Consider the following 26539-nt stretch of genomic DNA (forward strand, 5'->3'; position numbering starts at 1 on the left):
TAACTTTATCTGTCAGCCGGTGCTGGACACCACAGAAGTACTGGGAGGATGGCGGCGGCATGGTTAGTGGTAAGCTTTAGAGGCGTTGGCAGATGTACTTTTCAATCTTTTCTTAAAGGAAGCACTAAAGCTTATTTCCTTCCAGTAGCCTTTAAAGAAGTATCTTAGTGCTAGTTATATTGTCTTTTCATTCTGTGTGTGTGTGTGTGTGTGTGTGTGTGTTCAGGTACAGGAAGGCAGATGAGAGGGAGCCGTTGCTGGCAGCCATGCAGATGTTCCTGCCGAGGATTCAGCAGCTAATCAGCCAGCTGCTGGCTGACGCCACCATCTTCTCTGTCCTCATCCAGAAACAGATCCTCAAGATCTTCCACGCTCTCGTACAGGTGTGTGTTGGTGTCTGTGTGTGTGTGTGTGTGTGTGTGATAAAAGCCAGGAACAGTGACTGCAGGATTCAGAAATGTTGGAGCAGAAGTGGAGGCAGAAACCTATTGTGTCTCCGTCAGGAGAAGAGAGAGCGAGCACAGTGCTTGGATGGGAATGGTTGCTTTAAACTGCATGTCCAATGTCAAACTGGCTAGCTACTGTTGTTGACATGTATCAGTGTATGTGTTAAAAATCTCCATGACATTCCTCCTGCATGTTTTTTTTACTATATTTTTCTTGAAAATCCTTTATGAGAAAGTAGATCTCATGTCTAAATAAGCACCCTAAGTCACTTTTATGTAAAAGTCAAAGTAAATCGCTTGTTCTGTCTTCTTAAGATCACTGTGATAAATGTATCACTTAATCATCGCTTGGACTGGAAGAAAATAAAATCCGTTCAATAAACCGTGAAACACTGAATGAGCCAATTTAAGATGCTGAGGAGATTCTTAAATCTGAAGTCGCATCAGACTATAGTAATTAGTCAGTAATTAAGAGATCAAAATGCATTAGTAGCCTGTGAGAGAACAGAAAATACTTTTCTTCTTGATGTCACCACTCTACAGCTCTTCAGCAGTGACAGCGCTCTGTAGCACGCCAGACCACAAATATCACAAAGCATTGTGGTTCTTTCTGTAAAGCTCTTGTGTCTGTCATTGTCACTGTGATGATGATGATGATGATGATGATGATGAAAGCATTAACCTCACTGCTGTCCTGCAGTACTCGCTGCCTCTCCAGCTGATCAACAACACGGTGATGACTCAGTGGATGGAAATCCTCCGAGCCATAATGGACCGGGACGTCCCAGCTGTAAGACACACACTCACACTCACACTCACACACACACACACACACACACTCGCAGAATTTCCTGGGACCTGTGTGTGAAATGTGCTGCCATGTGTTCATATATTTTCTTTACAAAAGCTCTTTCAATAAATGATGTTTTCATCGGGTTTTTCTTACCCGTTAACAAACCTGTAGAAAGGACCATCACATTTGCGTCGTGGAAGAGTTTTGACTGAAATCCAGTGGAATGTTACATCAGGGCCATGAATGGAGCACTGAAAATATCATACATGGATTATGAGGAATGAGATAGATTTTTTTAGGGACCAGCAGGGAGTAAATGTGGCCCAGAGCTGTGGCCTTCGTTGGGTACTGGATTTGGCCTTTTAATAACCGTACAACTATAGAAAATGTTGACGATGTGAATTAATGAGGGAAGATTTCTGATCTACTGCATATTTTCCTGTTCCTGAATCTCACGTCCTGTCCTATGTCCTGTATCACTCTCATATAATCCAGGCCGTCTGCAAGTGTTTAAAAGTATTTTAAATTGTTTCTCTAAAGGCCTCAAAAGATGTTCAAAATGAAGTCCAACCTGTGTGATTCTTTTTCCCTTTGCCATTTAGTAAGAACACGTATGTACACTTTCCTGTTTTATTTTTAGGTGTAATTGCTCTTAAAGTGGTCTACAGTCCTGTCTGTACTGGCATAAAAAGATCTAAACTCGTACTGTTACCTACAGCAGTGTAATGCTGCCACCATGACAAATGTATTTGCTCAGTTTCTCGTTATAACAAGAAACATCTCTCTTTTTTTACAAGATCCTTTTCACGTTAGCAAACAAGATATTTTTCATGTAATTATGACATTTTCTCGTTATTGCTACGTCCCAGATGATTCAGTTTTTACAAGAAACCTTTCTTGTTATAACAACGTATGACTTTATCTTGTTAAATCACAAAACGTTTATGTCGTTATAACACGATACGTTGGTATGTTGTTATAACAAGAAAATTCCATTTGGTGTTAAAACAAGAAACAGGTCCATCATTGCCTGAAGAGACACTGTAGCCCAGAGCAGTTGTGTAAGACTGATGAACATATAACATGATGATGTAGACATGTGGCAGGGTGTTTTTATGTATCATGGCTGTAGGTTGCGTTCGTTTTGTTTGTGTGCCTCTGCGAAATCATATTGTGTGTGTGTGTGTGTATTTGGTATCAGTGATTGTCAACGACCAGGCTGTGACTCGGTCTCGGATGTTAGTGTCTGACAGGAATGGACATCTACCCTCCGCCGCCTCCTGACAGTGCAAAAATAAGCACAAGGCCAGATACAGTAACTGACATTAGGGATGACGGTGCGCTTAAATGGGCATTCGCTTCAGTGCCTCTTTCTCTCATCAGCACCAAAACACAGCGTCCCTGTCTAAAACCTGCCTCCTCTTCCTGAGGCTGTATGCTTATGTTTCTATGTATGTAGCGAACTGAATCACCTGAAACATTCAGTGCTGAGTACCACGTATCAGTTGTTATTTTAGTAATGGACACTTAAATTCCACTGAATCTGAGTGAAGTCTGGCTGTATATTTCTGTTCTTTTGCTGGATTCACAAGCTCCAAAAACTGAACATAAAGTGTGTGTGTGTGTGTGTGTGTGTGTGTGTTAGGAGACACTGGAGGTTGATGAGGACGACCGTCCTGAGCTGGCGTGGTGGAAGTGTAAGAAGTGGGCTTTACGCATCATCACCAGACTGTTTGAACGGTGAGTCCAGAGCTGCTCGCACATCACCAGAAAGTAGATTTGTAGTTGGCATATGGACGTTACCAGCCTTTCACATGCTTCTGGTGAATTACAGGTATGGAAGCCCTGGCAATGTGACAAAGGAGTACTACGAGTTTGCAGACTTTTTCCTGAAGACATATGCAGTGGGCATACAGCAGGTAAGCATGTGTCAGTGAGACTTGAAGATGTTGGTTTAGGTCAGGCATCAGCAACCTTTTTTATCTATCTCTGGTGAGTCAGTGGTGTTACTCATTCCAACATACAACACCACGTTGTGGTGTAGGCTACTAATAAGTCAACTTTGAACTTGGTTGTCCAGCTGGGCTGAAGAGGCCGGCTAGATTTTCTCGCCATGTTGCGTGCAGGTTGGTGCGGTGTGGGCTCTTCTTTGGTGGTCAGCGGTTACACCTGCGCTGGTGTACGGCAGCACGAGGACCACTCGGCATGAACTGTGCGCTGTTTTCTGTAAATCCAGTTTCGACACATTGTCATGTCAACATTAATTCATCAAGCGGTTTCATCTGTTTTATTAGTGGGGGGGCACTGAAAATGGCTTTGCGTGCCCATTGTGGCCCGTGTGTCCTAGGTTGCAGAAGCCCGGTTTAGGTTTCCCTGTTTATTTGTTGCTCGGGCGATGACGGTTTTGGTTTCACTGATGTCCATGTGTTATCTGTCCAGGTCCTGCTGAAGGTGGTGGACCAGCACCGACAGAAGCAGTACATTACTCCTCGCGTCCTGCAGCAGTGCCTCAACTACCTGAACCAGGGCCTGTCACACTCACTGACCTGGAAACAGATGAAGCCACACATGCAGGTAGGACAGACATGGCAGTGTGCGGAGCCTTCACTGCATTCACTCTTTCTCATGAAAACACATTGTGTGTATCCTCGAGGCCTAACAAATGTGTTGATTACGATTATTTCCATTATCTATTGATCTGTTGATTTTTTTTTTTTATCACTTAGTCAATAAAATGTCAGAAAAAACTGAAAAATGCAGATCAGGACGATGAGGACTTTGTTCTTACAGAGAAAACACAATACAGAATCCATCAGTATATTCTCTAAACCACTGTTACATTGTTGTGTGTTACATTGTTGTGTGTTACACTGTTGTGTGTTACATTGTTGTGTGTTACATTGTTGTGTGTTACATTGCGCTCCTGGTTATTGATTGTTATTTTAAGCCACTGTAATTTTGCTCCTGAGCTTCTGAGAACCTTCATCTCTTACAGGCCATATGCCAGGAGGTCATCTTCCCTCTCATGTGTTACAAAGATGAGGATGAGAAGCTCTGGCAGGAAGACCCCTATGAGTACATCCGCATGAAGTTCAGTGAGTACTCGAACACTGCGGTGTCATATTACACCTTTAAAAATCCGACCTGACTTGATTACTCAAACCCACATTCGACACTGGAAATCACTCAGCTCAAACTCAGACAGTGAATGGGCTTTTGTTTATGGAATACACTTCGTAGCTGTGACCTTTCAGCTGTTGTGACCATTGCCATTGTATTTGGTGACGGAGGAAGGATGTCGGCCATGTTTTTGAACATGTTTGATCAGTGTGGGTTTTGTCTGTGTTGCAGACCTCTATGATGACCACGCCCTACCAGCCACCGCTGCCCAGAGCCTCCTGTGTAAAGCTGCCCGCAAGAGGAAGGAGGTGAGGAGGAGCATTTCAGCAACAGTGCAGAGTACATTTACTCAACGACAGCACTTCTACACAGTTTGTAGGCACTGGCTCTTTGCCTGAGTATATTCATTTAATGAGACTTAATACTTTTACTCCACTACATTGGTCTGAAGGCTGTGGTTACTGGTGGGTTGATGATTTTACACGCACAGCAAAGATTTTACCTTTTTTACCTCAGTGCTTTTTATCTTCTTTCCTTTTAATGCTTATTCCTCTATATTTTATTTAAAGCTGCACTAATCAGTATTTTTTATATTAACAATGGATCAAATTACTATGTGTAATGTGAAAGGTGAAACTCTGCAGTTCCCCTCAGTTCCACAGAGCTTTTTAGCCTCTTTTAGCTCATTGTTTTGGCTTTCCAGCCCACAAACTACACTCACATCAACTTGTGTTTCAGCAGCAGCAGCATGGAGCTGTGTTCACCGAAAAAGCTCTGATAAACCCACTGTTCGCTCTCTGCCGAGCTTTACAGCAGGCTAACAGCGGACAAAATAAACTTAGTGACTAGCCGAACATAGTAGTAGGAGCATTTAGCAGCTAAAAAGCCAGATAAGTGGAGTGGACAGTGGAGACCAAAACAGAGCTAAAAGATAGTGAAAGTTGGAGAAAGGTGGCCAGAAATAGGACTTCAAATGACTAGTAATGTTGCTCAGTGTAAATAGGCAAACTGTTTGCTAACATGACATGACTTGGACTCACGTGGACAACTCATTTAGGACTTGAAACAAAAATTTAAGACTTGGACTTGATTTGGGATCTGTTTGGCCGGCTGCAAACTCCAGCGGATCCATGGTACGAGGGAGGAAGCATTCTTAGGCACAGGGACAATGAAGCAGGTGGGAACCCCGGACTTGGCCAGGGACAGGCTGAATATTGTGGTGGTCACTGGAGCTAGCTGATTAGCACAGGACTTCAGTACTCGCCCAGATATGCCATCTGGGCCCGCAGCGTTCCTGGTGTTCACAGGTGTCGGAGCCCTCCTCGTGTTGTGCTCAGTCACAGAGAGTGTGTGCTCGTCCCCAGCGGCTGAACTCACTCCAGCCGCAAGGACTCTCAAGTACAACAAGCTTCAATTTCTGCATCAACCCTTTCTACATGCAACCGTTGTGCTTTCCTCTTGGCAGGTTCTTCCTCAGATGATGGAGTTCTGCCACCAGACACTGATGGACCCCTCTGCTGACCCCCGCAGGAAGGATGGGGCACTGCACTGCATCGGAGCTCTGGCTGAGCTCCTGCTGAAGGTACGCACATCCACAGATACACCTCCGTGTCAGATACACTCCTGTACAACACATCGGAAAGAGCCTTTAAAGTTGCCTCTCGTGTGTTTTTAATTATCTCCGGGCTGCGCTGTGTGTATGCATGTCTCATCCTACAGAAGCGGATGTACAGGGAGCAGATGGAGCTGATGCTGCAAAACTACGTCTTCCCTCTGCTCAACTCCCCTATGGGTTACCTGCGAGCCAGGGTGAGTGAACCCTCTTTTTATCTTCAGTTGTAGATCAAATCACAGAGGGACAGACATTCCAGTGCTCCGGAAAAGGCTTTAAACCCAGACAGTGTGTACATCCCAAGAACTGACGGAGGATGGTTTCTCTGCTGGTGCTGTGGTATTTTCTCACTCTGGACATTGAATCCTTTTGATGCTGACAGCTATTTCACTACTGGCAGACATGCTGTGCAGTGGATCTAAATATTTTTACACCCCTTTAATTTTAAAGCACCACACCAGAAAAGTATGACCTGACCTCTGAATTGTAAGTAAAAGTGACACAATGGATATATAAGCTTTTTTATTTCACAGTTCTGATGTACTTTACAGTTGAGATATTTGAGCTTTGAATTTGGTTTAATAACTGTAACTAATTATCATATTTCTCTTTTTAATTGTAAGTGATTAATTACATTTAAATATCACTGCTGAATGGTATATAAACAAAGTGGCATTAGGTACATCATTCATTTACACTTCAACTATCTCCAGTGCTTCAACTCCCATACAACATCTCACACCGTTTTTTTTTATTTTTTAAAATATGTTTTTGGTTGGCATTTTGCCTTTGTTTGACAGTCAGTGAGAATAAAGACAGGAAATGTGAGGACCGGTTTCACATGCAACAAAGGGCCCCGGTCTGCGGTTATGTGGTATGAGCCTTAACATTTAGACTACAGGGGCACCCCAATATTTGAAGACGGTTTAACACCAATTTTCAGTGCTTTTTCAAGTTACTTTGTATTTTGTTGTTTTGTGCTAGCTGATATAACTTTTTTTAAAATCTTGTTTTAGAATGAAGAAGTTTGACCATAATGATGTTAGACATAAGGAATAATGGGCCATTAGATGGGACTTGAACTAGTGCTGTATTGTGTTCAGCAGGTGGCGCCACACTGCTGCTGAAGAAATTACATTCAATTGTCACAGACCAACAGACACATGGTCCTAATGTCCACCTCCACATGAGTGTGGCTCATTTCTGTTTCTGAGTTCCAGTAAGGGTGCTCTTGAGTGCCACTCTGAGCCCTTCCTGCATCTATTGATGTATGTGAAAATTAGTTCACATGGAGTTGAATAATAGTTTAATTTTGTTTAATTTGCATGTGTCGTTTTTGTTGTTAAAATCAATTTTCAAGACAGGACTGTTTCTTACTGCTTTAACTCTCCCACTGGCTCTCCTCCCTACAGTCCTGTTGGGTGCTCCATTCAGTCAATGTGAGTCAGTGTTTCAATCTCTTCAGCACTACAGATGTATTGTAATCCACACTGACACACCTGGTGGGGCATCACTGACAGCAGCAGTGGATACTTGTAGTAGTGGTTTCAGAGATCTAAAAACACCGTGGATGGACTGAGGTGAAACATGTCTGGGTTTTGCATTAATCTGTGCTTCTCTGCTGTGATTTGGCAGTCGTGCTGGGTGCTCCACTGCTTCAGCCCTCTGCGTTTCCACGATGAGCTGGTGCTGAGGAACGCCGTCGAGTTGGTCAAACAGGATCTGATCGACGACAAAGAGATGCCCGTCAAGGTGGAAGCCGCCATCGCTCTGCAGACGCTGGTCAGCAACCAGGAACAAGGTCTGTGGAGGAATGTGGATGTTATTTTACAGTGTTGAAAGTGTTACGAAGTTGATACCAAAATCAGACACTCCGCTGATACTGCTGTAAGATTCTGAGTAGAAAAACTGGTTAAAGGACTTCAAAAGGATGATGCAAACTACTGGATGTATATGAGGGCTAATGCTAATGCAAAAAGGGCAAATATGACCATGAAATGCATACACATTTAAAGGAGTAGTCTAACATTTTGGGAAACACACTTGAGACAACTGATATCAGTCTCATGTACATCTCTGTACAGCAGCATCACTGCAACAAAGTCTGACAGGGCAAGAAACAATCAGACAGGTTTTAAACAAGCCAGTATATGTAATGGTATGTCATAATATTGATATATGTTATGATGTAAAATGACATATACTATGATAAGAGGATTTTACACACACATGCTCTGTGTTCGTGTGTGTATGTGTAGCCAAGCTGTACATCAGGCCGTACATCCGGCCGGTGATGCAGGAGCTGCTGCATGTGGTGAAAGAGACGGAGAACGACGACCTCACCAACGTCATTCAGAAGATGATCTGCGAGTACAACCAGGAGGTGGCCGCCATCGCTGTGGACATGACGCAGAACCTGGTAGGAACACAACACGTTTCTTAGAATTTCCTGTATGACAAAGCCTTAAAGTACCCCTCCACTCAAAACTGTGTTTTTCTTACATTTATGTCCCCTAAAATGTCAGACCTCGACTTTACTGACTTGTATCTGTGCAAAGTCACTAGAGAGGTGTTTTCACATTCCTCTACTGAAGGGGGAGATGTCTGTACACTTCCCCAAGATCTGAGATTCAAACGTACTCCGGGCAAGCTAGATCTGGGACGTCACAAATTCGAAAGCCAATCGCAAAAAACGTGTGGCTGAAAGAAACCTGAAGCCTCCAGCGCAGAGCAGGCTTGTCAGTACAGAGAGCGCGAGTGTGCACTAAGTTAGCGTAGTGAAAGTTTTGACAGCAAATATGGTAGAGTGCAGTGTTTGGATGTAAACCTTACCCTGGAGCTTCCTTCCACTATCTAATAACGTTATGTAATAACAATGAGAACGCACTGTAACATCTAACTGTTCACAACCACTAACGCTGTGCCAGCCACTGCCAGTTGCAAGCTAACAAGCTAACAAAAATAAAAGATGCTAACAACACTTACCATTCTGTTATTTTGGTTCACAATAGACTCCTCGTCTGGGTCTGACTGAGGCTCAGACATGTACGGCTGAATCTCTCCGATGTTTCCTCTAACTCTAGCCATCTTGACGCGCACCGCTCTCTCACCATGGATGTATGTGTCTCACCCACATCCATGCACATCCTAACACGCAGCGGTGGTGGGCGGGGCATTCAGAGATCCAGAATCTCTCAATAAGGGAGAAAGAGTTGATGTGCTTCCAGCCCCTTTTCAGAGTTTGTTTTTTAACTTTTGATGGGGGATAACCATGTTAAACTAAATATTGATCACAGCAGAGTATTTTTACATAAATTAAATGTGCCTAATGGAAACTTGCAGATGCTCTGTGTTTCTATCTCTGTGTCTTGATGTCACTGTCTGTTACTGCAGAAGATGTAATGTACTGTTGTCCTGAAGTGTGTGTAACCTCTGAGAGTGTGTGTGTGTGTGTGTGTGTGTGTTTGTGGGGGCAGGCAGAGATCTTTACCAGGGTCCTTCAAAGTGAGGAGTATGAGGAGAACGAGGACAAGACCGTCATGGCCCTGGGCATCCTCAGCACCATCGACACCATCCTCACCGTCATGGAGGACCACAAGGAGGTCTCTCTCACACACACACACACACACACACACACACACACACACACACGCACACACATACACACACACATATATACATACAGAAAATACTTGAACATGCTGTCACAGTACTGTAATGTGATATTTGATACTATATATTTTTTCATTCTCCCTCTCAGATCACTCAGCAGCTGGAGGGGATCTGCTTGCAGGTGATCGGCCTGGTCTTGCAAAAGCCCATCATAGGTATGGCAGGTGTGTGTGCGCGCGGGCGGTCCAGTGTTTTTACATGAACACACTTACTACACACACACACACACACACACACACACACACACACACACACACACACACACACACACTCTCTCTCTCATTGAGGTTTGGGTTACCGCACGCTGCCATCATTGTAGAGCCAAAAGATCCATATCTGGCAATAAAGGGGAGAGTCTCAGGAGACACCTACTGAGTGCAAAGCAATGGTCATGTGAAGGCAGCCAAGGCTACTTTTTAAAACTCTTTACAGCGAAGGAAAATGTGGTAAGGTTTTTGAATCAACCTTCTGCATTTCTCTATACTTGTATTTCTATTTAAATATACCCTGTGGATTTTTTTGACCTCTAGTAGCGCTGTAGAGCAGTTTTTTATTTTTTATTTTTTATGAGCGTGTCCCCGCTTTGTTTCCTCATGCACAATGAAACCAAGAAACACTGCAACACAAAGGCAGAGAAGAAGACAACTGTAAACAATGCTGGATATTAAAGAGAGAGAGAGACTCCCCACAGCCAGCGGGGGCATTAGATGGTTTTTTGCAGCCTCTAACCTCTTTAGGCTTTTAGTTTAGTTCCTCTTTGAGTTTACGGTCTTTGTTTGTTAATGTATTTAAAAGTGTGTTTGTACTACCAGGTTCAACTTTATTGATTGTGAATGCCACCGTGTGTGTGAGTGTGTAATCCTGGTAATTGGAGCACTTTGCCTTGCAGAGGATTGGATCCTTCCCACTCTGTTAATGAATGGATTAACTGATAACCTCCTGCTGGCAGAATGGAAAGCTTTGTTCAGCCAGAGGCAGATAACGCAGCAGGTGGTGGTCATAATGACCAAAATGAAAGATACAGAGGTCAAGCTAAGTTTTCTTCAGGAAATCTATACCACACTCACACACACACGCACACACACACGCTCAATCCAGCACAGCTGTGCTCTTTACTCCTTACGTTATTGCATGAATCCCCAAGGAGAGGGAGGAGGAGCTGAACACATCAGTGCTGTCCTCATAATCATAATTTAATCACACTGAAGAGCTTCCTCAGGGGTATTACAGCTTCTTCGCGACTGCTACCAGTGTGTAGCTACTGTTTGTGTCAGCCGAGGGGAAACAAACAGCTCAGTGTAGTGTGGAGACACATCTGGCAATGAAAGACTTAAATTTTCTATCTGTACATGGCAGCAAAAATTGTTCTTATCATGGTTTCTCTTTTTAATGTCAGAAATCAAAATACAGTTTCAGATGAACAAAGTACAACTGCCTTTGACTTACACATGGTCATTATTTTCCTTCGATCACAGATTACCTACATCTCTATTTTAAAGGATAATTCTGGTTTATTGAGACTTGGGTCCTATCTCCTCATTTCTATCAGTTATGATAACATTGTACTCGCCACATTAATAGCTGAGATCTGAGAACACGGTGACTTTGCTACAACAAAGGGCCCATTTCCACCTGTCCAACATGTGATCTGTATCTGGATGCATTGTCTTGATAATGCCATCTATACACAGGCTTTTGCATTTACACCTGGTATTAATGAGTGTTCTCGTTATCTTAAATATCAATATGCAAATAATTTAATCGAGTCTGGCAGACTTATCCACAAACATGGCATGTCCCAGGTCAAGGGAAGCAGTGCCACGGACAGACGTTATTCATTTTAAGATCACTTTTGCTAGGGAGGGTTAGGGTTGTCCCTTATTCTTGAACACGCTTTCCCGGAAGCAGGATATTGTCTCGGTTTGTGCTTTTCACTGCATCTCTTGTAAATGAACATCTCCTTATCCTTGTTTTTGAACTTGTTTTGAACTCCAGCATTTTCCTTTCACTGACACAATGTCAACCACCTCACCACCTCAGCTCGCTGCTCCATGTGCAGGCTCTTGTCTTTTGTTCCAAACAAATGATCCCGAATCACAGAGTCTCTGAGATAATTGAAATTACAAGACTGTAGACTTGAACTTGGAACACCTATCATTACACTTATCCCACTCTAGGTGAAGTTATACAGGATGTGTTGTGAATGTGTGTGCATGCGTGAGATTCATTAAGAGTGCTTTCCTGTCCTCTGCAGAGTTCTACGAGGAGATCCTGTCGCTGGCGTTTGGCCTCACCTGTCAGACCATCTCCCCCCAGATGTGGCAGCTTCTGGGCGTCCTGTACGAGGTCTTCCAGCACGACTGCTTTGACTACTTCACAGGTATGTCTCACATGAATGTGCACACACTCACTCATTAACACTTTCAGTATTCCAGGCGACGCTCGTAGTACTCTGACAACGTAACCACTGCAATGTACCCATAAAATAAATGTTGCTGTTTGCATGTTGATACATCAACCGAGAAAAAATGGTGATAATGTTAATGATGGTCTGTGTTTGTGTTACAGATATGATGCCTCTTTTGCACAATTATGTTACCGTGGATACAGACATGCTTCTGTCCAACCCTAAGCACCTAGAAGTCATCTACAGCATGTGCAAAAAGGTCAGGCTATAAATGTCTTCACCTGCTGCTCACAGGATCCTTGTTCACATTTTATATAACTATTTTCTCAGCGTTGCTGCTGAGTCTTGACTGGTCAACTCTTTTGACCTTTGACCTGTTGTAGGTGCTTACCATAGATGCTGGTGAGGACGCAGAGTGTCACGCTGCCAAACTGCTGGAGGTCATCATCCTGCAGTGCAGAGGCAGAGGCATCGACCAGGTCAGAAACAGCCCCACACAGTAGAGACCTTCATTTCCATCTAATAATCGTTGCATTTTGAAAACATCTATAGTACATTTAACACAGTGGTTCCTAACCTTTGTCTGACGTACATCCACCTCCCTGTCAGATTAACTCAAGCACCCCTTTAGTCCACCAGCAATCATGTTCCAAATGTATTCATTTGAATTGATTTTAAACTTGATGCTTTTTAACACTACTAATTATATAATAGTGGATATTGTCAAATGTCTGTCAACTGTCAATGTTTAGGTCACTTTGGTCAAGTTTGCTTGGAGTGGCCTAAACTGGATGCTTCAACCATTTATCCATTACTTTTAGCTAACCATTTCAACCATTTATCCAATGTTCTTAGCAATCTGCTTCAACTATATATCCACTATTTTTAGCTTACTATTTCAATTATTTATCCACTACTTTTAGCTACCTATCTCAACCATTTATGCATAGTTTTTATCTGTTTCAAAATGTATCCATTAATTTGATCTATTTCAACAAGTTAGCCATTACTTGTTGTTATCTATTTTAACCATTTATCCATCATGTTTAGCTATTTCAGCCATGTATTGTAACTATTTAAAGTGTTTATTCATTACTTTAAGCTATGTCAACAATTTTTCCATTACTTCTAGCTAACTGTTTAGAATTCTCTGCTTGCTTACAGCTGACTCAATATATTTCTTCAATCAAAATGTATTTTCTAATTTGTCATATTATTTGAGCTACTCCACAATCTTGTGGGGTAAGTGCATGGGCTGGGGTGTATGGTATCTAACCCCATGTCCTGCATGTTGGATGGGCCTGAGCCATTCGCACCGGTAGCCAGTGCAGGGAGCAGAGGAGCGGTATAGTGTGGGACAACTTGGGTAGGTTCAAGACCAGCTGAGCTGCTGCATTCTGGATCAGCTGCAGAGGTCAACAGCACATGCAGGCACACCAGCCAGGAGCAAGTTGCTGTAGTCTAGGCACACGATGACAAGAGCCTGGACCAGAACCTGCGCTTGATGTTGTGGAGAATTAATCTGCAGGAGCGGGTTGTCGCAGTGATGTTGGCAGCTGGTCATGCAGTGTCACACCCAGGTATCTTGCAGTCCGAGCTGGGAACACCACAGAGTTCTCAATGATAATGGAGAGGTCATGGATGGGAGAGGCCTTCCCTGGAAGGAAGAGCAGCTCTGTCTTATTGAGGCTGAGCTTCTGGTGGTGAGCAGAGGTCCACTGAGAGATGTCAGCCAGACACGCAGAGATTCGTGCTGCCACCTGGGTTTCAGACCGGGAAAAAGACAGAATTAGTTGAGTGTCATCTGCATAGCTGTGGTAGGAAAAGCCATGTGAGTGAATAACAGAGCCAAGTGACTTGGTATAAAGAGAAAAGAGGAGGGGGCCCAGAACAGAACCCTGAGGGACCCCAGTAGGGAGGCTACAAGGTTCATTCACAGATTCCCTGCAAGTGTAAGCCTGAGAATCCCAGTTCTTGGAGGGTGGAAAGGAGGATCTGGTGCTTTAGTAGCATGGAGTTCCTCTGTCACGGCAAGGAGGGCAGTTTGAGTTGAGTGGTCTGCCTTGAAACCAGACTTGTGGGGGTCAAGGAGGTTGTTCTGTGAAGATATGCAGAAAGTTAAGTGAAGACAGCACACTCAAGTGTTTTAGAAAGAAATGGAGAGACAGGTCTGTAATTCTTTACATCAGAAGGGTTGAGTGTGGGTTTCCTTAAGATGGTTCACTCTTGCTGCTTTTAGAGTGTTAAGAAAATTACCAGTTGTCAGAGAGGTATTGATGAGGTGGGCAAGGAAAGGAAGAAGGTTGGGAGCAATGAACTGAAGAAGGTGAGAGGGGATAGGGTCAAGAGGGCAGGTGGTTGGGCAATGGGAGGTAACCAGGGTTAGTACCTCACTGGGAGAGAGCGGTGAAAAGGAAGTTAGAGTAGGAGATGAAGGGGCTGTAGCTTACCTGATAGAGCATGCGCCCCATGTACCAAGGCTGAGTCCTTACCGCAGCGGCTTGGATTCGAATCCACCCTGCGGCTCTTTGCTGCATATCATCCCCTCTCTCCCCCTTTCCTGTCTATCTTCAGCTGCACTATAATTTTTTTTTTTTTAAGAATAGGAGATTAAGAGGTGGATGTAGGTCAGGTGGTGTCAGCAGGTTGGTGGGGAAATGAGGAGCATATGTCATCTATCTTTTTTACAAAGTAGTTAACAAAGTTGCATGGTAGAATGGAGAAGGAGGAGTGGGGGGATCAAGGAGGGTAGAGAAGATAGAAACACTGATTGAAAGAGCTTTTAGCTGCAGACAAAGAGGAGAAGAGATTGATAGGCAAGGAGGTCCTCAGGGGGCTTGGATTTCCACCATTCTTTTTCAGCTGCCCGTAGGGAGTTTCTGTCACGACGCACTGATTCACACAACCAAGGAGCTGGAGGGGTCGGGCAAGATGACAGCGAGAGTCCAGAGAGGCGGACAGAGTAGAGAGGAGAGTGTCTGTGGCAGAGTCGGCATGAGTGAGAAAGAGTCAGGTGAGGGAAGAGCTAATAGGACAGATGAGACAAGAGAGGAGGGAGACAGGGAGCGAAGGTTGCAGCGGACAGGGACAGTAGGTGTAGAAGAGGGAGGTTTGAGAGGGGGCAGAGAGCAGGAGATGAAGAAGTGGTCAGAGACATGAAGAGGAGTTACAGAGAGGTCAGTGGTAGAGCAGGTTCTGGTGAATATAAGGTCGAGTTGGTTACCAGCTTTGTGAGTAGTGGGGTACGAGGAGAACGGTGGAAAAAACAATGCCATTCAAATATAGGTGGCACCAAAATAGCCACACTGGGACACTGAAATGCAGATCTTGGTCCCTTTTTTTTAACTATAATATTATAAATAACATTATAAAATATTGAATACATTGTACAAGGAGAACAAAAGCAGATTTTGGCTTTTTATTCTCAAAAATTATCTTCTTAATTTATGTAATACAAGTAGATGGATGTTTATATCTCAGAGCCAGCAGTTCACTTTGCTTGGAAAGCCTAACCTAGTAAAATGACAAACTCTTCATTGGTGCTCAAAATTTTGTATTTTTTTATGTGTTCTTAACTGGTAAGAAAATGAAAGATGGTAAATATACAGATAAATCCTTTACTTACAGTGACAGTATACAGTGACTAGAATGAGATTCTGAAATCTCTAACCTGGCTTTGTGACATGGTACATCCAGTGGGAGGTCTATGTGACTGTTGCTTACCAGCTGCAGCAGCCTGATTTCTCTGTTTCCTACCTGCAGTGCATCCCTCTGTTTGTGGAGGCAGTTCTGGAGCGTTTGATGCGGGGGGTGAAGTCCAGCGAGCTGAGGACCATGTGCCTGCAGGTGGCCATCGCTGCTCTGTACTACAACCCAGCTCTGCTCATCCACACTCTGGACAATATGCACTTCCAACACAATCCACAGCCCATCACTGCCCACTTCATCAACCAGTGGATGAACGACACTGAGTTCTTCCTGGGGTGAGTCGGAGGCTTCTGTTGTTAGGGTGCTAGTTAGGGTGGACTGATTTTGGATAAAAGCACGTGGGGGCAGAAGAACAAAACAACAAGCTGACAGACACAGCCCTGACATATTGTTGCCTTAAGTGCCAGGTCTGACTAGAAAGTGTGTGTGTCGTCATGAAATAGGTGGTGCTGGAAGCTTGGTGACATAGAGACCACTTGTGCTTTCAGTCACTAACCAGACTGTTTGAACACTTGATTCAAAGGGACATATTTGTACCATCTACTCCTGTCTCACGACTACATACTGTGTCGCATCTCTTTGAAGAGTTTATAATTGGGTGGTGCGATACAGCTAATAGCTTCCTCCGTTTTGGAATTGATGGTTCTCCGTTCCTTCAATGGTCAACAATGTCAGGATGGTTTGCAATTGGCCAGTGATGCAAATTTTCACGTCAGAGTTCACCAAAGTTGAACTCTCCGAGAAAGCTCCCTGTTGTGCGTGGTCTCTAAAAAGTAGTTCTTTCTATCTTGTTAACAGTTGACTTTTGACAGACCGCAACATTATCATTTATTTGGAGTGGTGTTTGTGTCACCTGATGAATGTCAGGCCAGTGTTCCCTCTCCTTTTAGCACTGTTTTGGTCTCCAGCAGCTTCTGAGGGAAATATCTGGCTCTTTAGCTGCTACATGCTCCACTATGTTCACCAGCTGCTCTCTGACCGTGTCTGCTGCTTAAAACAATTAGCTAAAAGAGGCTAAAAAGCTTTGTACGCCAGCAAAGTTGGGTGATAATGCTTTGTGGGTTTCTTACTGCAAGCACATTACACATTTAATTGATTGTTAATGTTAACGGTACTGAGTAGTGGAGGGTTAATTCACAGCACTTTCAGTTTTGGTGGTTGGCATTGTTGCCTCACAAGAAGGTCCTGCATTTGAACCCGACCCGGTGGGCCAGAGCCTTTCTGTGTGGAGTTTGCATTGTGTCTCCAGTAACAATTAACACAACAAGATTTTTAGGAAATAGAAAAATGATCAGTCAATCTCACTAATTTTACTAATCTTACTCTTGTCGCATAGATGTGTACATGGTCTGTTTTCATTTAGAGTCACCTCAGAGGTCAGAGAAAGAACAGAATGAAAAGTTGTGTGTTTGAAAAACTACTTGAGGAGGAATTTTAAAAGGAAAGTCTGGGTTCCATTGGTCAGTCAAAACAAACTAACTCCTCTCGGGTCCATACAGGTGTATCAGTTTAGGTTGTAATTACTTGTGACCTGTGGCTGCTATTTCACACCGGATGGTTACCAAAGACATGAGTCCAATCTGTAGACTCAGTCCAGTTCAGGAATTGTCTCAGGTTTAAAGGAATAGTCCAACATTTTGGAAAAAATTATTTACTTTCTTTCTGAAAGTTGGATGAGAATATTGATATCAGTCTCGTGTCTGTGTGTTAATTACAGAGCTGGTGTCAGGACATGGTTAGCCTAGCTTAGCACAAAGACTGGAAGCAGAGGTAAACGGCTAGCCTGGCTCTGACCAAAGATCAACGTCTACCAACACATCTAAAGCTCACTAATTAACATGTATCTTGTTTGTTTAATCTGTACACAAACAGTAAAAAGGACTATTTGTGGTTTTAAGTGGAGTTATGCGTTGGAACTATTTATAAACATGTTTATTTCTGCTGTGAAGTTGGCCATTTTAACACGGGACTCTGTGGGGACTGACCCGCTTTTGGAGCCAGCCTCAAGCGGCCATTTGAGGAACTGCACTGGCACTTCCTGTTGGCTTCACTTTTCAGCCCCAGAGTTTGCTGCACGGTTGTCACAGTGTGCTCACTGGCACCCCACGCTACAGCTGGAGATGTTGCACAGACGTACTGTACTGAAAGTACTGAAAGAGTTCCGTTAAAACCCCCCTAAAACCAGAAATTGTCTTTTTTACATTTCTGTTCGTGAACAAATGACGTACAGCATGTTAACTTGTGCGCTTTAGAGGTGTATTTGGTGTATTTTTGAATTTTGGACAGAACCAGGCTGTTTCTCCCTGCTTCCAGTCTTTATGCTAAGCTAGGCTAACCATGGCCTGACTCCAGCTCAGTACTTAGCACACTAACATGACAGTGGTATCAATCTTCTCATCTAACTCTCAGAAAGAAGGCAAATGAGCGCATTTACCAAAAACTATTCCTTTAAGGTCTGAAAAGCGGTATTAAAATAGTCAGTTATTTGAGGTCTGATTTCTTCCATCATGCATAAAGGCTTCTTTGTACTGCAATACAAAGGTAATATTAAATTACTTACACATCAAATCCTTTGATCTCTTATTTCCTGTTATTTTTTCTCAAGCTGCTAATTCTTAATTTCTGATTATTCATTAGCTGTGTTAATTTTGTGTATTTTGGTTTGTTAAATTCATTTTATATTCAATTCCAGGTGAATTCCAAACATGTTAGGAAGTTTTAATCTGTCTCTTTTAATGCCTGTAAATACCTTGAAACTAAACGACCTAAAGTCTTGATCCCTTCAGTTGCCCTCATTCTCAGTCTTTCTGTTCCGTCCTGTCTGCGGTCCGCTCCCCAGGCTCCACGACCGCAAGATGTGCATCATCGGCCTGAGCGTGCTGGTGGAGCTGCCCAGCCGGCCGGCGGTGCTCGAGGGAGTCGCCGCCCAGATCGTCCCCTCCATCCTGCTCCTGTTTCTGGGCCTCAAACACCTCTATGCCTCCCGTCTCATCAACAAACCGGACCTGCTGGCCCGCGCAGGGGCGCAGGATGAAGACCAGAACGGTGAGAACAGATCAGGACGAGGGCGATTTTGGGAAATGAAAAAGAAGAACGGAAGAAACTGGGGAGACAGAGTGTAGGTCAGAGGTGGAGGAACTAATGTAGAATACGGACAGGAAGAAAAGAAATTGGCAATAGTAATGAAATGCGATTCTCCTTTTTTGCCAACATCGGATCTTCCACTCCTAAAATCTTGATTCAGCCCTGAGCTCAAATTAGCTGCACCACATTTACTGTCTCACCCCCCACTGGCTCTACTTTGCTTCAGTCAAGCGTAAAGGAATTAGATTCCTAAACCTTGTCTACAGCTTGTGGGGCAGACTGATAAATTAACTTAGCGCTACGGTGACGGCTAAGGGTTTCTCCTGCAGCCTGGTATTAGAAATGCATTCATTTCACCGCATTAAATGGTTCAGAATGGTGTATTCTTAATAGAAACGCTTACATTTTCTTCCAGTGAAAGTTGAACGTGTTCAGGTTTGAAATGTGCTTTTAGTCATGAGGGAATCAAGTAACAGAACTAAGTGTTCCAACCTTAACAAGCTTTAGTGTAGCCACTGTTGTCAGGTATTTGTTTTAACGCCTGTAAGTTCACATTGAGAGTAGTAAGAAAGAAAGAGTTCATACATGCGAAAAGTTATTGTAAATCTGTAAAATCTGAAGCATTAAAAAACAATCAATGACAAATGATTATACATTTCTCTTCTTTTTATATTATACGCACTAAGTCATCAATTATCTAAACTCAAAAGCTGTGTTTTCTGGACCCATGGCAGCCATTTTGAAGCAAATACCAGCTTAATGATGAAGCCAATGCAGAAGTGACTGTGCGTACACACTCTTGCCAGTTTTTCAGGTACACATAGCTAAACGAATGCAGTCTAAAACAACAGCCTTGCAATAAATCCTACCTTCATGAAGGTCCTAATGATCAGTTTTTGTTGAAATTGTCTAAATGAAGTGTTGTTTCAACTTTATGGTCAATTCGGAGGCCGTAGTTTGTACTGCTGCTGAATTGTGTTGCGCTATTCTGAGAGGTGTTTCTCATCATTTGTCCGCTGTTTATGTCAGTGAGGCTGACTGGTGGTTTAATGGCCGCAACGTTCCAACTTTCCTCAAAATACAAAGGGACTGTTTTAAGTTGTGCTACTTTGTTTCTTGGTAATGATATAGTGAATAAGTCTTCCATTAAGAAGATTCAGTATTAAAGGCTCAAGGAGAACTGAGTTTTCGGGCAGGATTTCTTGATTTGTAGCTCCAGATGCTGCCAAGACGGTGGCGAGCAGCACATCAAGCTTAAAATCATCCTTAACTACATCCATGTTTCTCTACAAACTATTTTAACACTGGGACGAGACATATTTATACAAAAAAAGCATGACTTACACATAAGTGAGGACTTTAAATGGACATTGCGGTTGTGTGCGGTAGCTAGCAGTCTCAGAAACAAGCACTACAAAGCCTGACCTGACCTAGCTTAGCTGCCAGTAAGGTACTTGCTAGCTACCTAGATTTTGAAGACTCTGGAGAGTCCAGTGTACTGATATACAGTATCTTTCGACTTAAATGTGGGAATCTGAAACGAGATAAATAGTTTTTGAAGTAGTTTCTTTGTCTTTGTGTGTTCAAAAGTTCCAAATAGCCAGAGAGAATTGGTATTCTGAAGCCTTTGATCCGAATGTCTTTATTATTTTCTGTATGGACAGAGGAGATTCCCAGTGATGAAGATGAGGTGAACGACAACCGTAACGCCATGCAGCAGCAGTCCAGCATGCCGACGGGCCAGGGTGGCGAGGAGGATGATGAGGATGAAGATGACTACTGGGATGACGATGGCTTTGAGGGAACGCCCCTGGAGGAGTACAGCACGCCTCTGGACTACGACAACGGGGAGGACGAGTATCGGTTCTTCACCTCCGCCCTGCTCCGTAAGTTGTCACTCAAATGTCAAAGTCCAGGTGTCAGCGTGAGTAACTCTCTCGGCTGATGCTGGTTTATTTTTGCCAGAGCTGTTCGCCGATTTCCCATGTCGCCACACTCAAACACAGAAACTAGGGGTCAACTAAAATAATAAATATAATAAAAAAAATAATAATAATAGATAAAAAAAAAATATTTGTAAAACAAAAAAACAATATAACACTGGAAGGTTTCAGTCGTAGTCATCTGGACACTGTTTTCAGAATCAAGACGTTTCGGCTCCCATCCGGAAGTCATTCTCAATTGTGAAAAAATTGGACGGGAACTGGAAATTTAAGCTACTCTGAGTTACATAAGCCCCGCCCTCAGGAGGGAATCTACCTGAGTATCTGTTGATAGCTAGTTTCACCTGAAACTGACCTAATAGTTTCAAGACAATAGGCCTGATTACTGATTACTGGGCCGTCTTGAAACTATTAGGTCAGTTTCAGGTGAAACTAGCTATCAACAGATACTCAGGTAGATTCCCTCCTGAGGGCGGGGCTTATGTAACTCAGAGTAGCTTAAATTTCCAGTTCCCGTCCAATTTTTTCACAATTGAGAATGACTTCCGGATGGGAGCCGAAACGTCTTGATTCTCAAAACAGTGTCCAGATGACTGCGACTGAAACCTTTTCTACGATGGAACACTCCTGGACGAATGAGGGACTACACCGTCAAAATACTGGAAGTGCAAAAGAATAACTCCCACGTGTAAATGTCATCGACGTGCTTCCATCTCGCCCTTTCTCTTCTACACTTATAGAAGACATATACATGCCTCACTTTTCTGTCCTGATCTAGAATTGCTGGACTGCGGGGCATCATGGCACAGTGCACGTATTAGTGCAGTGCACCCTCATTATTCCTACATTCCCAAAGGCCACAGAATGTTTTAAACCAGGTCTGTGTAGCCTACTGCGTGTCAATAGCTTACACAGACCCGGTGAAAGAGAAGGGTGTCTGTAAACAATGGGAAGTTAGTTATTGTAGTTTGGCCACACAGCTCATGGAGGCAATTAAGATGCTTCAAAAATCATAAACCCAGTCAAATCCCAACACACAGACAAGATCCACATATTTAGAGATCCTTATACTTTCCCAGAATATCATCAATGATGTCCATTGCGAATAAATGTCCATAAATCGATAAATTGAGAGGCAAGTTCTGGAGTTATCATCCCATTTTCAAGCCCTTTCTTCAGTAGTCCAGTGGCAGCGGCCTGAACGTCCCTGGCTACACCGCTAACAGGAACAGCTAATAGCTGATTCAGCTACTTTTAATGCTGCCAATTTGCCAAAATGTAATGAGCGAGGCTCAAGCTGTAGCCCACAGCGTAACTCACTGAATCCATGGCAACACTATACTTCCTGTTTACATCCCCCAAAGCATCATGGGGCCTGTAGTTCCAAACCACTCCCCTATCCCCCAAATAGAAGTAAGAATTATTGGCTCAGATTAAAAGGCTCCGAATGTTTTTGACATCGGCTATAGAAACCCCCACCCTCGGATCCATTATCCAATAGATTTGAAATCCTGTTCAGCCAATTAGCCAATGACAATTGTTCACCTGTTCTAGGTTGACTATATATGTGTTTGCCTCATGTCTTTGTCCATTTTGACTGATGAAGACTCAGTAGTGTCGAAGGTGTTTGCACAGTAAAGGCTGCAGGTGAACCGTGTGCTCCAGTGCCCGGTTTTCCCCTGGAAGTTCGCTGTCCTCGAACTGAGAGGCGGCGGAGTCAGCTGCCTGTCGCTGGAAGATGTGCGGAGTACCCTGTTTCGCTCAGTGTCAGACTTTGAAAACCCCTGGTCTAGATAAATCATATTGTTGTTTTAAGTAATCGAATCACTTAAGTGTGTCCAGCAGCAAATCCTCACATTTTAGAAGCTAGAACCAGACAGTGTTTGGCATTTTTGCTTGATAAATGATTTGAACAATTAATCGATTATCACAATTGTTAATTTTTTGTTGATCAACTAATCAGTTAATCTACTAATCTTTTCATCTCCACTGTAGCTGCATGAAAACACCCTCACTGTAACCTTTCTCTTTGGCCCTGTGTGTGTGTGTGTGTGTGTGTGTGTGTGTGTGTTAGGGGTCCAGAACACTGATGCAGCCTGGTACCAGTGTTTAACGGCTCCGCTCAGCGACGACCAGAAGAAACAGCTGCAGGAGATCTACAGCATCTCCCAGCAGAGGAGGAGCACCGCCACCAAGGGCCAGTGGTGAGAGGCAACACACACCACTGTAAACACACACAGGGGAGGAGTCTTGTTGTCAGTGCTGGGGAGTGTTGTGATGCTTCTAGTTTAACTACATTTTCCAGTAGTGCTCAGGTAGCGTAGCTAATCTCAAAATAAATAATAAATAAAACTTTATTTATAGAGCACTTATCAAAACAAAGTACAAAGTGCTTCACAACAAGAAAAATAAAATACCACAGTGAATGACGAAATATAAAGAAATAAAACACATGAAATACAGAAAAGCAATAAAATAAACAGTAAAATAAACAGCCAGTTCAGGTAAAATCAGGATCTGCTTTCTGATAAAAATGTGTTTTGAGACGAGACTTAAACGAAGACTCTGACTCAGACAGCCTGATGTCTTCAGGCAAGTTGTTCCAGAGCCTCGGGACCCTGATGGCAAAAGCTCTGTCCCCCTTAGTTTCCATCCTGTACTCAGGAACAGACAGGAGACCCCTGCCCGAAGATCTCAAACTACGTGAAGGTTCATAAGGGATTACAAGGTCTAAAATATAGTCTGGAGCCAGGCCATGAAGAGCCTTAAAAGTAATCAACAAGATCTTAAAATCAATCCTAAAACAAACAGAGAGCCAGTGTAAAGAGGCTAAAACAGGTGTGATGTGGTCGTACTTCTTGGTCCTGGTTAACAGCTTAGCAGCTGAGTTCTGTACAGTCTGCAGTCGTGTCAGAGTTTTTGGTTTAAGACAAGTGAACAGACTGTTACAATAATCGAGGCGTGAGGAGATAAAAGCATGCACAACAGTTTCTGCATAACTAAGATTTAAAATAGATCAGATTTTTGCAATGTTTCTGAGGTGATAAAAACCTGATTGGACAAGCTTAGTGATATGTTGCTCAAGACATAAATTGCTACCAAACAGGACACCAAGATTTCGTGCAACAGGCTTGAAATATGAAATAATGTTTCCAGCAGTGAACTTGTTTCTCCACTAAGTAGCGGGGTAGTCTGACCAAATGCTTCATCACTATATTTTATTCTTTCTTGAAGAAAAAGAAACCGCTCAGAAAGGAGTGTCTGTTGTTCTGCCTCCTGAGCCGAACTCAAGCAGGCAGATAAACTGCATTTGTTTATCTGTTAACATTAGACGTGTCTTGATGTGAAAGAGCTTCAATTTGTTACGCTCCGTTTTCTAAGAGCTAGTTGTGTAGGTTTCTACTTCCAGTGAAAGCGTAGTGTTGCTAAAGCTAAACCACCTCCAATGAAGAGTCGCTTGTAGTTTGACTAGCTGCACTTTCAAAAAGGTTGCCAGGTTTGCTCCCATCGTGCTCACACTAAACCTGCGCTCCCCAACCAAATCTGGCTATGCCGCTATAGAGGAAGTAGTAGGCACATGGATACACTGTTCGCCAAGAAATAGTTCCACCACATAAAATCGCAAAATGATGTTTTTACATTTATTTGTGTGTGTGGATTAAACGAACTAGATACGTGTTAATCAGTGAGCTTTAGAGGTGTTGGTGGGTGTATCATTGAACTTTGGACAGAGCCAGGCTAGCTGTTTCCCCCTGCTTCCAGTCTGTATTCTATGCTAGGCTAGCCACGTCCTGACTCCAGTCTCTGCACGTAACACAAATAGCCCCCCCCCCCCCCCATGCTGACCTACTCCTTCAAGTTAATCTTAAACGCAATACATTAAAGCTTTAGAGGCAGTGTGCACAAATGATGTATTATTATGTACCTGTATCCGTACTTGTACTATAAGTGCCTGTACTTTAGCCTGTGTAGTTATATTGTCAGTCCATTAGAATTTCCAGTTAAAAATGACACACATTGTTGTATTTTCATTACCTTTCTGACACCAACTGGTAATGAGAGCTCTGAGTTAGTGGGTGTGACTAATACCCATTAAATACATAAGTTCAGTACTTTAAAACAATTCTAAAACTTTGGATTGGGGCAGTATTTATTGTGAAGTCTTGTTGTAAAACTTTTGTAGATGCCACTTTTCCCATTTAAAATGTTGCACAGCAGATATGTAGAATGACCAGAGCTGTGTGGTTTAGTCCTGAGTTAAACTGAATCTCGTCGTGTTTTCAGAGCGCTGAGGAGACAGACGGAATCAGAGGGGGACGTAGAAGAGAGGAGCTGGTCTGACCTGACCTGAAGTGGATTTCAGTCTAATCTGAATTATCTCAGTCCAGATCAGACCATATCAGACTTAATGGATTCCACCAAAACCAGGTCCCAGGGTGCCATCAGAACTGGATGGAGTAGCAGGGGCTGGGTTGGCATTATATCAGTTTGGGACCTTGTGCACTGTAAAGAGCCCCTACTGGAATATTCCTATCACCAGGACAGGACCTGTGTGTGTGTGTGTGTGTGTGTGTGTGTGTGTGTGTGTGTGTGCGTGTGCGTGTGTGTACTCCAGAGAAAGGTCTGCATTATAAATGTCATTGACCAGCAAAGTTTGTTTAAGTTCTTGTACAGTGCAGTCCTTTGGTCTGAGACTGGTCAGTAACTGTGTTTGCGTGTGTGTGTGTGTGTGTGTGTGTGTGTGTGTGTGTGTGTGTGTGTGTCTGAGAAACTGTAAGAAATAAAAACACAGCAGAGAGCGTGTTTGTACTGTCAGCACTTGTCTTTGTCTCTCTATAGTCGAACACTTTTTATCATCTCATGAAGCGAGGGCAGGAGGACGAGGAGCAAGAAGAGCCCCATTTCTGTCAGGGTGCCTTGTATACAGACTGCGGATGGACGAGAAGCTCGAGGTCAAAGGTCAAAAACTTGTGACTCACACATGAAACGTCAAATGGGAGAAGGATCTCGGGAGGAGCAGTTTTTTGTTGTTTTTGTCAGTTTGTCCCTGGATTTTGTTTTTGTAACAGTTTTCAGAACTAATTTAAGAAAATCATAAAAGTTCATGTAACGTTTTTCTGAGTTCTTGTTATTCCACCCTTCTTTCCTCCTTCCTTCCTTTACTAAATAACACCTTTGGTGTTTTGGCTGTGTTAATGCTTACTGGCAAATGTACCTGCCAAACATCAGCATATTAGCTGCGAGCATGTTAGCATGCTGATGTTTGCCCACCTGTGGGTCGACAGCAGAACTCCCGCACACTGTCCTCCTCACGTGCAGTCCCAGATATTTAATAACAACGTTTCGGTACGCAGCCCTTCATCGGGCCATCTTAAACAGCTTAGTTGACCCATGTGGACCAATCAGGTCACACTGACAGACTGACATCACTCATTGAATCAATCACGTGTCATATATAATCACATCATGGCATCAAAGGTGAAACAGTAGACACATTCATATATAGAAAAATATATATAGCTCAAAATACAAATAAAGAAAAGTAGCTATACCAAGATAAATATGCACAATGTATGATTGAAAACGGGTTTAACAATATGAGCATAAAACAATTCATCAGTTCATGTACAGAAAAAATTGACATTATATGTGGCTCAAAATACATTTAGTCATAATAAAGAAAAGCTAGCATTCCAAGATGAATATTTAAAATGTGTGATTTCAAACTCTCTTCTAGAGCCTGTCCCTAGACAA

General features: G+C 43.1%; 1 protein-coding gene across 5 annotated transcripts in view; it reads left to right on the plus strand.

The window, feature by feature from the left end:
• The window catches only part of ipo8 (importin 8), a 37522-nt gene extending 11623 nt beyond the window's left edge, over nucleotides 1-25899 (plus strand). For 2 of the 5 annotated variants that reach the window (XM_044185912.1, XM_044185916.1), the window contains 22 exons: nucleotides 227-383; nucleotides 1147-1236; nucleotides 2885-2979; nucleotides 3074-3158; nucleotides 3679-3813; nucleotides 4235-4334; nucleotides 4591-4667; nucleotides 5825-5941; nucleotides 6079-6168; nucleotides 7384-7410; nucleotides 7607-7772; nucleotides 8230-8390; nucleotides 9448-9573; nucleotides 9732-9807; nucleotides 11898-12023; nucleotides 12212-12309; nucleotides 12434-12529; nucleotides 15813-16033; nucleotides 18598-18803; nucleotides 20507-20728; nucleotides 22860-22989; nucleotides 25070-25899. In XM_044185912.1, the coding sequence (XP_044041847.1) occupies nucleotides 227-383; nucleotides 1147-1236; nucleotides 2885-2979; nucleotides 3074-3158; nucleotides 3679-3813; nucleotides 4235-4334; nucleotides 4591-4667; nucleotides 5825-5941; nucleotides 6079-6168; nucleotides 7384-7410; nucleotides 7607-7772; nucleotides 8230-8390; nucleotides 9448-9573; nucleotides 9732-9807; nucleotides 11898-12023; nucleotides 12212-12309; nucleotides 12434-12529; nucleotides 15813-16033; nucleotides 18598-18803; nucleotides 20507-20728; nucleotides 22860-22989; nucleotide 25070 (2602 nt within the window). In that variant the 3' untranslated portion in view covers nucleotides 25071-25899. The remainder of the gene's footprint in view (nucleotides 1-226; nucleotides 384-1146; nucleotides 1237-2884; nucleotides 2980-3073; nucleotides 3159-3678; nucleotides 3814-4234; nucleotides 4335-4590; nucleotides 4668-5824; nucleotides 5942-6078; nucleotides 6169-7383; nucleotides 7411-7606; nucleotides 7773-8229; nucleotides 8391-9447; nucleotides 9574-9731; nucleotides 9808-11897; nucleotides 12024-12211; nucleotides 12310-12433; nucleotides 12530-15812; nucleotides 16034-18597; nucleotides 18804-20506; nucleotides 20729-22859; nucleotides 22990-25069) is intronic. The other 3 variants (XM_044185913.1, XM_044185914.1, XM_044185915.1) reach the window with 3 other exon arrangements.
• The last annotated feature ends 640 nt before the right edge of the window (nucleotides 25900-26539 follow it).

Source organism: Siniperca chuatsi, linkage group LG23 (genome assembly GCF_020085105.1).
Source record: "Siniperca chuatsi isolate FFG_IHB_CAS linkage group LG23, ASM2008510v1, whole genome shotgun sequence".
Classification (NCBI taxonomy): domain Eukaryota; kingdom Metazoa; phylum Chordata; class Actinopteri; order Centrarchiformes; family Sinipercidae; genus Siniperca; species Siniperca chuatsi.